At 33.6% G+C, this 15,162-nt stretch overlaps 1 protein-coding gene across 1 annotated transcript in view; it reads left to right on the top strand.

The window, feature by feature from the left end:
• Positions 1-15,162, top strand: part of LOC139890311 (F-box protein GID2-like) — a 36,596-nt gene extending 21,434 nt beyond the window's left edge. Inside the window, exon 3 of the mRNA XM_071873200.1 lies at positions 14,907-15,162. Coding sequence (XP_071729301.1) covers positions 14,907-15,162 — 256 coding nt within the window. The remainder of the gene's footprint in view (positions 1-14,906) is intronic.

Raw genomic sequence — 15,162 nt, 5'->3', positions numbered from 1 at the left:
GAAGATTCGTCAACACCTTCAACAGCTTAAAATTTCGGGACGAAATTTATTTAACGGGTAGGTACTGTAGTGACCCGAACTTTTCCATGTTTATATATATTAATTTAGATTGATATTTACATGATTAAATGTTTCCAACATGTTAAGCAATCAAACTTGTTAAGACTTGATTAATTGAAATAGGTTTCATATAGACAATTGACCACCCAAGTTGACCGGTGATTCACGAATGTTAAAACTTGTTAAAACTATATGATGACATATATATGGATATATATATAGTTAATATGATACTATGATAAGTAAACATGTCATTAAGTATATTAACAATGAACTACATATGTAAAAACAAGACTACTAACTCAATGATTTTTAAACGAGACATATATGTAACGATTATCGTTGTAAAGACATTTAATGTATATATATCATATTAAGAGATATTCATACATGATAATATCATGATAATATAATAATTTAAAATCTCATTTGATATTATAAACATTGGGTTAACAATATTTAACAAGATCGTTAACCTAAAGGTTTCAAAACAACACTTACATGTAACGACTAACGATGACTTAAAGACTCAGTTAAAATGTATATACATGTAGTGTTTTAATATGTATTCATACACTTTTGAAAGACTTCAAGACACTTATCAAAATACTTCTACTTAACAAAAATGCTTACAATTACATCCTCGTTCAGTTTCATCAACAATTCTACTCGTATGCACCCGTATTTGTACTCGTACAATACATAGCTTTTAGATGTATGTACTATTGGTATATACACTCCAATGATCAGCTCTTAGCAGCCCATGTGAGTCACCTAACACATGTGGGAACCATCATTTGGCAACTAGCATGAAATATCTCATAAAATTACAAAAATATGAGTAATCATTCATGACTTATTTACATGAAAACAAAATTACATATCCTTTATATCTAATCCATACACCAACGACCAAAAACACCTACAAACACTTTCATTCTTCAATTTTCTTCATCTAATTGATCTCTCTCAAGTTCTATCTTCAAGTTCTAAGTGTTCTTCATAAATTTCAAAAGTTCTAGTTTCATAAAATCAAGAATACTTTCAAGTTTGCTAGCTCACTTCCAATCTTGTAAGGTGATCATCCAACCTCAAGAAATCTTTGTTTCTTACAGTAGGTTATCATTCTAATACAAGGTAATAATCATATTCAAACTTTGGTTCAATTTCTATAACTATAACAATCTTATTTCAAGTGATGATCTTACTTGAACTTGTTTTCGTGTCATGATTCTGCTTCAAGAACTTCGAGCCATCCAAGGATCCATTGAAGCTAGATCCATTTTTTTCTTTTCCAGTAGGTTTATCCAAGGAACTTAAGGTAGTAATGATGTTCATAACATCATTCGATTCATACATATAAAGCTATCTTATTCGAAGGTTTAAACTTGTAATCACTAGAACATAGTTTAGTTAATTCTAAACTTGTTCGCAAACAAAAGTTAATCCTTCTAACTTGACTTTTAAAATCAACTAAACACATGTTCTATATCTATATGATATGCTAACTTAATGATTTAAAACCTGGAAACACGAAAAACACCGTAAAACCGGATTTACGCCGTCGTAGTAACACCGCGGGCTGTTTTGGGTTAGTTAATTAAAAACTATGATAAACTTTGATTTAAAAGTTGTTATTCTGAGAAAATGATTTTTATTATGTACATGAAACTATATCCAAAAATTATGGTTAAACTCAAAGTGGAAGTATGTTTTCTAAAATGGTCATCTAGACGTCGTTCTTTCGACTAAAATGACTACCTTTACAAAAACGACTTGTAAATTATTTTTCAGACTATAAACCTATATTTTTTCTGTTTAGATTCATAAAATAGAGTTCAATATGAAACCATAGCAATTTGATTCACTCAAAACGGATTTAAAATGAAGAAGTTATGGGTAAAACAAGATTGGATAATTTTTCTCATTTTAGCTACGTGAAAATTGGTAACAAATCTATTCCAACCATAACTTAATCAACTTGTATTGTATATTATGTAATCTTGAGATACCATAGACACGTATACAATGTTTCGACCTATCATGTCGACACATCTATATATATTTCGGAACAACCATAGACACTCTATATGTGAATGTTGGAGTTAGCTATACAGGGTTGAGGTTGATTCCAAAATATATATAGTTTGAGTTGTGATCAATACTGAGATACGTATACACTGGGTCGTGGATTGATTCAAGATAATATTTATTGATTTATTTCTGTACATCTAACTGTGGATAACTAGTTGTAGGTTACTAACGAGGACAGCTGACTTAATAAACTTAAAACATCAAAATATATTAAAAGTGTTGTAAATATATTTTGAACATACTTTGATATATATGTATATATTGTTATAGGTTCGTGAATCAACCAGTGGCCAAGTCTTACTTCCCGACGAAGTAAAAATCTGTGAAAGTGAGTTATAGTCCCACTTTTAAAATCTAATATTTTTGGGATGAGAATACATGCAGGTTTTATAAATGATTTACAAAATAGACACAAGTACGTGAAACTACATTCTATGGTTGAATTATCGAAATCGAATATGCCCCTTTTTATTAAGTCTGGTAATCTATGAATTAGGGAACAGACACCCTAATTGACGCGAATCCTAAAGATAGATCTATTGGGCCTAACAAACCCCATCCAAAGTACCGGATGCTTTAGTACTTCAAAATTTATATCATATCCGAAGGGTGTCCCGGAATGATGGGGATATTCTTATATATGCATCTTGTTAATGTCGGTTACCAGGTGTTCACCATATGAATGATTTTTATCTCTATGTATGGGATGTGTATTGAAATATGAAATCTTGTGGTCTATTATTATGATTTGATATATATAGGTTAAACCTATAACTCACCAACATTTTTGTTGACGTTTTAAGCATGTTTATTCTCAGGTGATTATTAAGAGCTTCCGCTGTCGCATACTTAAATAAGGACGAGATTTGGAGTCCATGCTTGTATGATATTGTGTAAAAACTGCATTCAAGAAACTTATTTTGTTGTAACATATTTGTATTGTAAACTATTATGTAATGGTCGTGTGTAAACAGGATATTTTAGATTATCATTATTTGATAATCTACGTAAAGCTTTTTAAACCTTTATTGATGAAATAAAGGTTATGGTTTGTTTTAAAATGAATGCAGTCTTTGAAAAACGTCTCATATAGAGGTCAAAACCTCGCAACGAAATCAATTAATATGGAACGTTTTTAATCAATAAGAACGGGACATTTCATTTGTTAGGCCCAATAGATCTATCTTTAGGATTCGCGTCAATTAGGGTGTCTGTTCCCTAATTCTTAGATTACCAGACTTAATAAAAAGGGGCATATTCGATTTCGATAATTCAACCATAGAATGTAGTTTCACGTACTTGTGTCTATTTTGTAAATCATTTATAAAACCTGCATGTATTCTCATCCCAAAAATATTAGATTTTAAAAGTGGGACTATAACTCACTTTCACAGATTTTTACTTCGTCGGGAAGTAAGACTTGGCCACTGTTGATTCACGAACCTATAACAATATATACATATATATTAAAGTATGTTCAAAATATATTAACAACACTTTTAATATATTTTGATGTTTTAAGTTTATTAAGTCAGCTGTCCTCGTTAGTAACCTATAACTAGTTGTCCACAGTTAGATGTACAGAAATAAATCGATAAATATTATCTTGAATCAATCCACGACCCAGTGTATACGTATCTCAGTATTGATCACAACTCAAACTATATATATTTTGGAATCAACCTCAACCCTGTATAGCTAACTCCAACATTCACATATAGAGTGTCTATGGTTGTTCCGAAATATATATAGATGTGTCGACATGATAGGTTGAAACATTGTATACGTGTCTATGGTATCTCAAGATTACATAATATACAATACAAGTTGATTAAGTTATGGTTGGAATAGATTTGTTACCAATTTTCACGTAGCTAAAATGAGAAAAATTATCCAATCTTGTTTTACCCATAACTTCTTCATTTTAAATCCGTTTTGAGTGAATCAAATTGCTATGGTTTCATATTGAACTCTATTTTATGAATCTAAACAGAAAAAGTATAGGTTTATAGTCGGAAAAATAAGTTACAAGTCGTTTTTGTAAAGGTAGTCATTTCAGTCGAAAGAACGACGTCTAGATGACCATTTTAGAAAACATACTTCCACTTTGAGTTTAACCATAATTTTTGGATATAGTTTCATGTTCATAATAAAAATCATTTTCTAAGAATAACAACTTTTAAATCAAAGTTTATCATAGTTTTTAATTAACTAACCCAAAACAGCCCGCGGTGTTACTACGACGGCGTAAATCCGGTTTTACGGTGTTTTTCGTGTTTCCTGGTTTTAAATCATTAAGTTAGCATATCATATAGATATAGAACATGTGTTTAGTTGATTTTAAAATTCAAGTTAGAAGGATTAACTTTTGTTTGCGAACAAGTTTAGAATTAACTAAACTATGTTCTAGTGATTACAAGTTTAAACCTTCGAATAAGATAGCTTTATATGTATGAATCGAATGATGTTATGAACATCATTACTACCTTAAGTTCCTTGGATAAACCTACTGGAAAAGAGAAAAATGGATCTAGCTTCAATGGATCCTTGGATGGCTCGAAGTTCTTGAAGCAGAATCATGACACGAAAACAAGTTCAAGTAAGATCATCACTTGAAATAAGATATTTATAGTTATAGAAATTGAACCAAAGTTTGAATATGATTATTACCTTGTATTAGAATGATAACCTACTGTAAGAAACAAAGATTTCTTGAGGTTGGATGATCACCTTACAAGATTGGAAGTGAGCTAGCAAACTTGAAAGTATTCTTGATTTTATGAAACTAGAACTTTTGGAATTTATGAAGAACACTTAGAACTTGAAGATAGAACTTGAGAGAGATCAATTAGATGAAGAAAATTGAAGAATGAAAGTGTTTGTAGGTGTTTTTGGTCGTTGGTGTATGGATTAGATATAAAGGATATGTAATTTTGTTTTCATGTAAATAAGTCATGAATGATTACTCATATTTTTGTAATTTTATGAGATATTTCATGCTAGTTGCCAAATGATGGTTCCCACATGTGTTAGGTGACTCACATGGGCTGCTAAGATCTGATCATTGGAGTGTATATACCAATAGTACATACATCTAAAAGCTGTGTATTGTACGAGTACGAATACGGGTGCATACGAGTAGAATTGTTGATGAAACTGAACGAGGATGTAATTGTAAGCATTTTTGTTAAGTAGAAGTATTTTGATAAGTGTATTGAAGTCTTTCAAAAGTGTATAAATACATATTAAAACACTACATGTATATACATTTTAACTGAGTCGTTAAGTCATCGTTAGTCGTTACATGTAAGTGTTGTTTTGAAACCTTTAGGTTAACGATCTTGTTAAATGTTGTTAACCCAATGTTTATAATATCAAATGAGATTTTAAATTATTATATTATCATGATATTATCATGTATGAATATCTCTTAATATGATATATATACATTAAATGTCTTTACAACGATAATCGTTACATATATGTCTCGTTTAAAAATCATTAAGTTAGTAGTCTTGTTTTTACATATGTAGTTCATTGTTAATATACTTTATGATATGTTTTCTTATCATAGTATCATGTTAACTATATATATATATATATCCATATATATGTCATCATATAGTTTTTACAAGTTTTAACGTTCGTGAATCACCGATCAACTTGGGTGGTCAATTGTCTATATGAAACATATTTCAATTAATCAAGTCTTAACAAGTTTGATTGCTTAACATGTTGGAAACATTTAATCATGTAAATATCAATCTCAATTAATATATATAAACATGGAAAAGTTCGGGTCACTACATATGTGGGATCTCTTGTTCAATGATTATGAAGGAGTCACAGTTGTTAAGACTCAGAAGAAGAAGAATCTGATAAGGTGTTATGAAAATTTTGCTGCTCAGCCTAAAGAATCCTTGAGTGATCTTCATTCAAGATTTCAGGTTCTGATTAATGATCTTGAAAGTGTTGGTGTAGAGAAAACACAACAAGTGTTGTGTCAAAAATTCATTGAATTGCTACCTTCAAACTTTGAATCTGTGATTACATCCATGGTAATCAGTGAGAAGATAGACAGTTATGAATTGAGTGAATTGTTTGGCATACTGTCAAACTTTGAAGAATCACAGTTGAAGAACAAGATCAATGCTAAGAAGGTGGTTAAAGATCCAGAAGCTGCATTAATAGCTACTACTAAGAAGAATAAGCAATTATTCTCAAGTTATTCTAGTAAGGTTGATTCTGAAAGTGATGAGACCTCTGATGATAGTGATTCTGATGAAGATGAGGAGATTCAAGATCTGGAAAGTCAAGTGGCTCTTTTGACACAAAGGATTGAGCAGAAGAAGTTTGGTTTTAAGAAGGGTAAAGGCAAGAGTACATTTGATCCAAAGAAAGCTAAATGTTTCAAGTGTGGTAAGGTAGGTCATATAGCTGCTGATTGCTGGTCCAAGAATGAAGGAGGTTCAAATTTCAACAAACCTGTTGACAAAGCAAGAAAGTACAAGCTCAAGTATAAGAAGATGAAAAGTGAAGCAGAAAAGTTGAAGAATAAAGAACAGGAGAAAGCATTGTACACAGAAGCATGGGAAGATGAAGATTCATCATCTGATGATGAAGAGGATAAGTGTCTGATGGCTATAATTGAAAAGGATAGTGGTTCTAGCAAGTTTGAGGAAGATTTGAAAGCTATTGAGAAGATGGATAAAGACTCTACTTGTAATAAAGGTTCTGCCTATAAGGTACAAAACTTTGTAAACTATCTTGATAATGAAAAAGTGAGAATGTTTCAGTATTTGTTGCTTGATTTCAATTGGTGCTTAGAGGATAGTGACAGGTTAAGAACACAGATCTTTGAGCTTAAGAACACCATCAAAGATAAAGATGCTGAAATTAAAGTATTAAAAGAATGTGAGGTAAAACTTGACACATATAAAATGGCATATTCAGAAGAAACTAAAAGGTTAAATACTGAATTAGGAAGATCAATTAAAAAGGCAAACCATTATGAAAATATTTGCAAATCTTGGTGTGTTTCTTCCAAAAAGAATTCTGATGCTATTGCTAAACAAATTCCAAATGATGTCAAAGCTATACTTGGTGAAAACTACACATTAGATAATAATGTGGAAGTTGATCCTATTATATTTAAGCCTGACATTTTACCAAATACTTTTGTAAAATTTGATGGTGAGAAAAAGATTTTAACTAATGCTTTTGTAAGATCATCTGAGTTTGTAAAATCATTAGAACCTGTTAAACCTTCACAGACTATAATTTTAGACTGCAGAAATCCATCAGAGTCTAAACTATTGAAACCTTCAGACTCTAACAGTTTAGTCTCTAAAAGTGAAAGTGTATGTTCTGACCTAGTATCTTACACCCAAGAATCAAGTAGCATAAGTGATACTGAATCATCTTCTAATAGTGACACTTGTCCAGATCCTAAATGGTCAACTAAAAGAAAGTCAGAGTCAAAACAAGCTAAGACTATAAAAAAACTGAAAAGGAGAATTTCAAAGCTTAATGAAAGATTAAAGGGTCATGAAAAATTCTCAAAATCATCTTGTTTTCCTGAAAATTTTAAAAAGGTATGGAAACCTAAAGTTTGTGAAAATAAAGGTGTTTTAAAAACAGTTGTGGATAAGTTGATCAGGATTGGTAATAAAGCTTTTGTCTGGAGGGTTAAATGCACTCCATCTGAACCCACTGCAAAGTGGGTTCCCCCTAAGATTTAATCATTTTTCATTTGCTTGTGTCTTGTGTAGCAGGGTAATAAGTGGTATTTAGACAGTGGTTGCTCAAGACACATGACTGGATGCAAAGAGCATCTTGTAGGGTTTGTAGAAGAAAAAGGTCCTTCTGTGAGATATGGTGATAATTCAGTTGCAAAGACTATTGGTTATGGTACTGTTATTGCTGGAAGTGTTTCATTCAAGAAAGTTGCTTTAGTTGAAGGGTTAAAGCATAATCTGCTAAGTGTAAGTCAGATTGCTGATGAAGATTGTGAAATCAGAATAAGAAAGAAAGCTGGAATTATTTATGATCCAAAAGGAAGACCAACTCTTGTTGCCTGGAGATTCCAAAATGTGTATATGCTGGATTTGGATTCTGTTGATTCTGAAATTGAAACATGCTTGTATTCTCAAACTGTTCCAGAACTTAATTGGCTTTGGCATAAAAGGTTATCTCATCTGAATTTTAAAAATATTAATGAGCTTTCCAAAAAGAAGCTTGTTAGAGGTTTGCCTCAGCAACCTTTCAAGAAAGATAAACCTTGTTCTGCTTGCATAATGGGTAAACAAACCAAAACAAAGTTTCCCTCAAAATCCCTAGCCACTATTAGTGATCCACTTCATATGCTTCATATGGATCTATTTGGTCCAATGAACACTAGTAGTCTAGGTGGGAAAAGATATACTTTGGTTGTTGTTGATGAGTATTCTAGGTTTACCTGGGTTATCTTTTTAGCTGCAAAAAGTGATGCTCCTGAAGAAATCATTAATTTAATCAAGAAAGAGCAGGTTCAAAAAGGTGTTCTTGTTAAACAATTGAGAAGTGATCATGGCACTGAGTTCAAGAATGTTACTCTAATTGAATTTTGTGAAGAGTCTGGAATTGGTCAAAATTTCTCTGCTGTTAGAACTCCACAACAAAATGGAGTTGCTGAACGAAGAAATAGAACACTTATTGAAGCAGCCAGAACCATGTTATGCCAATCAAATATTGCACTCAGATTCTGGGCAGAAGCTGTCAATACAGCTTGTTATACTCAAAACAGGTCATTAATTGTGAAGAGGCATGGCAAAACTTCCTATGAATTGTATCATAAAAAGGTGCCTACTATTCATTACTTTCATGTATTTGGATGTAAGTGCTATATTTTGAATCAAAGGGATCAGCTTGAGAAGATGAGGCCAAAATCTGATGAAGGTGTGTTCATTGGTTATTCTTCTGTTTCTAAAGCTTATAGAGTGTATAATAAGAGGAGAATGAAGATTGAAGAATCCATTAACGTTTCTTTTGATGAAAGTCCCATTGAAATGGATCAATCATCTAGTTCTGAGCATTCTGCACTTGGTGAATTGTCTAATTTAATTTCTGGAAACAGTGTTTAGACTCTAGATTCAGAGTCTGAGACAGATGAATTTAATTTGTCTGGATTGAAAAATTCTGCAGATAATGCTCTCACTGAAGAAGTTCAACAAGAAGATGAGCCAAGTGTTACTCATGAAGATGATCAACCTTCTAATACTACTTTGAATCCTGTTGTTCCTATCAGAAAATCTTCTAGAAATATTGTTATTCCAAAGCATCTTGAAGATTATGTTGTAGATCCTACTGGTTTACCTAAAACTGGTTCTTCGTCTCAGACACCTGTGTCTGATTTTGCAATTGCTAATTATTGTTTCTTCTCAAATTTTCTTTCACTCATTGAACCCAAAGAAGTAGATGAAGCATTGGCTGACAATGATTGGGTTGAAGCTATGACTGAAGAATTGACTGAGTTTGAAAGAAATGATGTGTGGGAATTGGTTCCAAAACCTGAAGGTAAAACTGCAATTGGTACTAAATGGGTTTACAGAAACAAGGTTGATAAAGATGGTATTGTGGTTAGAAATAAAGCAAGACTAGTGGCTCAAGGGTACAGACAAGAAGAAGGTATAGATTATGATGAGACCTTTGCTCCTGTTGCTAGAATTGAAGCAATCAGATTGTTTCTAGCATATGCTTCAGATAAAGATTTTGTGGTGTTTCAAATGGATGTAAAGAGTGCTTTTCTGAATGGTATATTGCAAGAAGAGGTGTATGTAAAGCAACCTCCTGGTTTCAAAAATAAGAAGTTTCCCAAGCATGTCTACAGATTGAAGAAAGCACTGTATGGTCTGAAACAAGCTCCCAGAGCCTGGTATGATACTTTGTCAACATTTCTTTTGGAAAAGAAATTTTCTAGAGGAGCTATTGACAAAACTTTATTCATCAAAAAGGAGAAAGGTGATGTGTTACTGATTCAAATTTATGTTGATGACATTATTTTTGGGTCTACTAATCCAATTTTGAGAAAATGGTTTTCAGATATAATGTCTAAAGAATATAGGATGAGTAACTTGTGTACTTTAAACTATTTTCTTGGGCTACAAATTAAGCAGAGTCAAGAGGGTATTTTTATTAACCAAAGTAATTATGTTTCTGATATGCTTACCAAATATGGTTTTAAAAATTGTTCCTCTTTAAGAACCCCAATGAGTATTTCTGAAAAACTTGATAAAGATGAATCTGGAAAACCAACTTGTCAATCAACCTATAGAGGTATGATTGGATCTTTGTTATACTTAACTGCTAGTAGACCTGATATAATGTTTGCTACATGTATGTGTGCACGTTATCAGTCAGATCCTAAAGAGTCTCATTATAAGGCTGTGAAAAGAATTTTTAGGTACTTGAAAGGTACTCCTAACCTGGGTCTTTGGTATGCTAAAGACTCAGGGTTTGATCTAATTGGTTACACAGATGCAGACTATGCAGGTTGTAAGTTAGACAGAAAAAGCACATCTGGTGGTTGTCAATTGTTAGGTGGTAAATTGGTGAGTTGGTCAAGTAAAAAGCAAAATTCAGTGGCCACTTCAACAGCAGAAGCTGAATATGTAGCTGCAGGGATCTGTTGTGCTCAATTGCTTTGGATGCAACATCAACTATTGGATTTTGGATTAACTTTAACCAAAACTCCAATCATGTGTGATAATGAAAGTGCTATTGCTATTACTGAAAATCCAGTGTTTCATTCCAGGACTAAGCATATAGATATCAGGCATCATTTTATAAGAGATTGTGTTGAGAAAGGCAAAGTGGTGTTAAAACATATTGGCACAAAAGATCAACTGACAGATATTTTTACTAAGGCACTTCCTGAAGAGAGGCATTTTTATCTTCTTGAAAAACTTGGTATGCTAAATCCTTCAACAGAAATGTTGACAAGTGAAGATACTCTCTAATTATGTTGTTGTAAAAAAAAAAAAAAAAAAAAAAAAAAAAAAAAAAAAGGTAGAGTCTGATTTCCAGAGTCTGGATGACGTCATGTTTTCCAGAGTCTAAGGTTATTTACTTTCTTTTGTATTTTTGTGTATTTTTATTTTGTTTTAAAAAGAAAAAGGATTATTTTAAAAGGGGTAAACTGTAAATAAGTTGGAGGGTTAAAAGTAACTTTTTGAAATCTTGTTAGGATATAAATATCCCTCCATCTCTCTTCATCGATTTCAATTTTAAAACCCTAAATCCCTTTTACGTTCTTAACTTCAAAATTCCCTCAATTTTACTGCAATTTTCTTCGATCAAGCACAATGGCACGCACAAAGTATATTCCTTTTGTTCTAGTACCCACTCCAAACATGATTCGAGCTGTGGAGATCAAAGCCAACAAAGATGTTATGGTATCGGTGAATAATCGAGTTGCTTGCGACACTATTCCAGAGAATTTTGTGAATGAGGGCTATGAAGAGTTGATTGAGTTCATGCATAATCATCCACTAAGGGAAGCTTTCTTCAAAACGACCACAATGTATCCTGAATTGTTAGCTGAGTTTTGGTACACCTGTGTTGGTAATAGGGAGGCAAGAACGCTTACAGGGACATACAGGAATGGTAACAACACTCTTGTCCTTACTGAAAATCATCTAAGGTTAGCTTTAAACTTACCAATGCAAAACGATTATGTTAGAGCAACTTCTAAATCAGCTGCTAGGTTAAGCTTTAATATGGTTGGTCAACAATTGACCGATTCAACTGTTAAAACAAGTATGTTTTCACCTCGTTGGATGTTTTTATTGTCTAATGTTGTAAGGAGTTTGAGTTTCAAAAGTGGTAGCTTGACTGAAATCAATGATTTTGAGGCTTTCTTGTTTCATGCAATTGTTACTGGGAGGAATATAGATTTTGCCAGGTTGTATTTCAATGAGATGTTGTTGCTAGCTGAAAGAACACCAAGAGATCATAATGTTCCATTCATAAGGATTTTAAGTTTGATGATAGAACAGGCTATGACTCCTAATTTGTATGATGGGTTAAGGGTGTTCAGGGTTTATGAATTTACAGCTGTTCCTGAGTGTAGTACAAGGATGTTTCATAATCACATCAACAACAATGAAATTGGACTTACTCCAGCTATGCTTCAGTGGATCAACAATGGTCAACCAGCTCAACCTGGTCAACCAGATCAACCTTTAGATCATGAGCAATCAGGGTCTGAAGGGGAATCACATGCAGGGTCTGATCATCCAGGATCTGCAGGTGATCAAAACATTGATCAACCACTTATAGAATCTGATCATTCTGATTCTGCCCCCCCAGTTACTCCACCACACAATGTTCAACAAACAGAGCAGGCAGAAGGGATGGATGAGGAAATCCCACTCAATTCAAACCCACCTTCTCCCACTGCTCAAGAACAAAATTCTTCATTAAACAACCTTGTGAGCTCACCAGCTCATACTGAGAATGTTCACATGTCTGCAAACCTAGTTGTTCCAGCACCCATAGATGCACATCAAACATCTATTAGGCAAGGTGCTGCAAGTACAACTCCACCACCTCTGCTAGAGGTTGGTGAGGGGAGTACTTTAACCCAGCCTGAACCTACTAGGATAGTGAGCTTGGATAACCTCATTACAGTTACTGAGCCAACCCCCTCAGATAACTTAACTCAAGTCCCAATCCTGGACTTATCAAACCAAACTCAAGACCAATCTATGGCTAAACCTACCTCAGACATCAGTCTGCCACCTCTCTCTCAAAATGTCCAATCCTTACACATTCTTGCACAGGCTGCCAATGCTTCATTCAGATCACAGGATGAAGTACAGGCCTCAAAAGCTTCTTTGTCCAAGGATCACCCTACTTCACAACAGGAAGGTGTTGAGGACATACAACCTTTATCAATCACAACTGGTTCTACATTGCAGGCTGAGGCACCAGTCACAGAGGTTGGCCTATCTCAGGCTTTGACTTCTATGGCTAAGAAGTTTGATGACAAGCTTCTGGGTGTGCAGTCCCAAGTTGATAAACTCCATTCTAATTTGGTTTCTCATGATGAGGTGTTGGAGGTTAGGAGGTTGGTTGGGAATGTGCAGGGTTCTGGTGATGTAGCAAGTTTAACAGTTATTGGTGATAGGTTGAGTATTTTGGAGAACAATATGCAAGGTGTTGAAGAAGTTAAAGAATGTTTTGCTGGTTTTGCCTCAGATATCAAGTCTCTTAAGGATGATCAAGCTGAAATTTGGAGGTTCTTATCTGCTCTCTCTCATGATGATGTCAAAAAGGGGGAGAAGAGAAAGAGGTCATCAGCTGAAGGTGTTGAGGGGGAGTCTTCCAAAAGGGCTCATATTGAGGGGGAGTTACAGGTTGAGGGGGAGAGTAATGATGGTGAAAGAATGGAAACTGAAACTGAGGTGATTGTTAATCAAAATCAAGTTGAAACTGGAGTTGTTGAACCTGTTGTTGATGTTTCAATGGTTGATGCTGGAGTTATTGCTAGAGATGTTGGTGATGGCAATGATCAAGAAAATGTTGTTATGGTTGCAGCTGCTCAAGACAAATTGAGGTTTTTAATGAACAAAAGATTCAGGTTTAAGAGGTATGAAGGAGATGTAGTTAATGTTGAAATTGTGAAGTCAGAAACTGAGGTGAATTTGTTGTTGACTATGACTCATATGTCTGATAAAAGAATAAAGGTGAAAGTGAGTCATATTATGAGACTTGGTTTTTGTGAGTGGAGAGGTTTGGCAGTTTGTATACAAAGATGTGAAGGAGATAAGGAGATTGTTGATGAAGTGTTCAAGAAAGTGTGTAATTTAGTTCATCTTGTTTTTGAAGAAGGATTTATCAGCTTGAAGGATTATGAGGTTTTCTGTGGTATGTTTAATTTGGAGATGAAAGAAAGAAGGTTTAGAGGTCATGTTGGGAGATACTCTGTTCCAGAACATTTGCAGTTTATTGATGAAAGCTATGTTGAGTATTTGGATGCCTTAATGATCAAAACGACTGGAAATCTAAGAATGCTGATTAGAGTGGATCAGTTTGAAGGTGCAGATATTAATTTGTTGCTTGGATTGTTGACCAGGTGCACAACTGAACAGACTCATCCTTTTAGAGTTAAGTTGTTGAAACACTTGCAGGGTAAGTTGCCCATGTTGAAGAAAATGAGATATATGAAGAGCAAGTGTAAGTTGATTGAGAAGGAGCTTACAAAACTGAAGGAGTAGAAGAACAGGTAGTTTTGACATCATCAGATAGGAGAAGATTGTTGGAAAATGATCTGATGAGTCAAAATGTTTTTGCAGGAGTTTAGAGTCTGAATGTTAGAGTCTGGAGTTGCAGAATCTGTTGTGGTCAACGGTTTAATTACTTGATAATGAAGCTATGGGAATTCTGGAGATCTGGATAAATATTTAGAAGATCACGTTTTGATTTGATATTATCTCTAGAAGATAAACACTGATTTGTTTAGAATATTAATAAGTTTAAGTTTATCTTTTCCTATTTTCTAGTCAAGTAGTTTTGGAAACCAAATCATAAAGATTTGATTTATCTTGTATAAATAGGGGTACGAAGATTCTGTACTTTTTATCTTTTGAAGCACGAATACTTTTCTCTCTTATTCTATCAATTCGTGTTCTCTCAATTTCATGTTCATATAATTCTTATTTATTGTTTATTGAGAGTCTTGTGTTCATAATCAAGTTATTGTGAACTAATAGTCTTCATTCTCAATATTTGTTGCCGTTATCTAAACCGTCTATTTCCGTCATTAAATCGTCGTCTTCTTCGACGGTAGCTGCGGCTACATCGTCGTCGGTTTGGCCGTGTTTGCCTACTCCGCCGCGTACGGTTGTTCCGGGGAAGAGATGTAATTCGGTGAAAACTCGTTGGGGAAAAGATGAGATGCAACTTTCGTTATCTCTTTTGTCGATTCGTTACTTTGAAAACTTGGATTACAATGGTCGTAAGAAATGA

This window comes from Rutidosis leptorrhynchoides, chromosome 2, assembly GCF_046630445.1.
Source record: "Rutidosis leptorrhynchoides isolate AG116_Rl617_1_P2 chromosome 2, CSIRO_AGI_Rlap_v1, whole genome shotgun sequence".
NCBI classification, from domain to species: Eukaryota; Viridiplantae; Streptophyta; class Magnoliopsida; order Asterales; family Asteraceae; genus Rutidosis; species Rutidosis leptorrhynchoides.
Note: the sequence above shows the minus strand (reverse complement) of the source record. Positions and strands in the feature narration are given on the sequence as shown.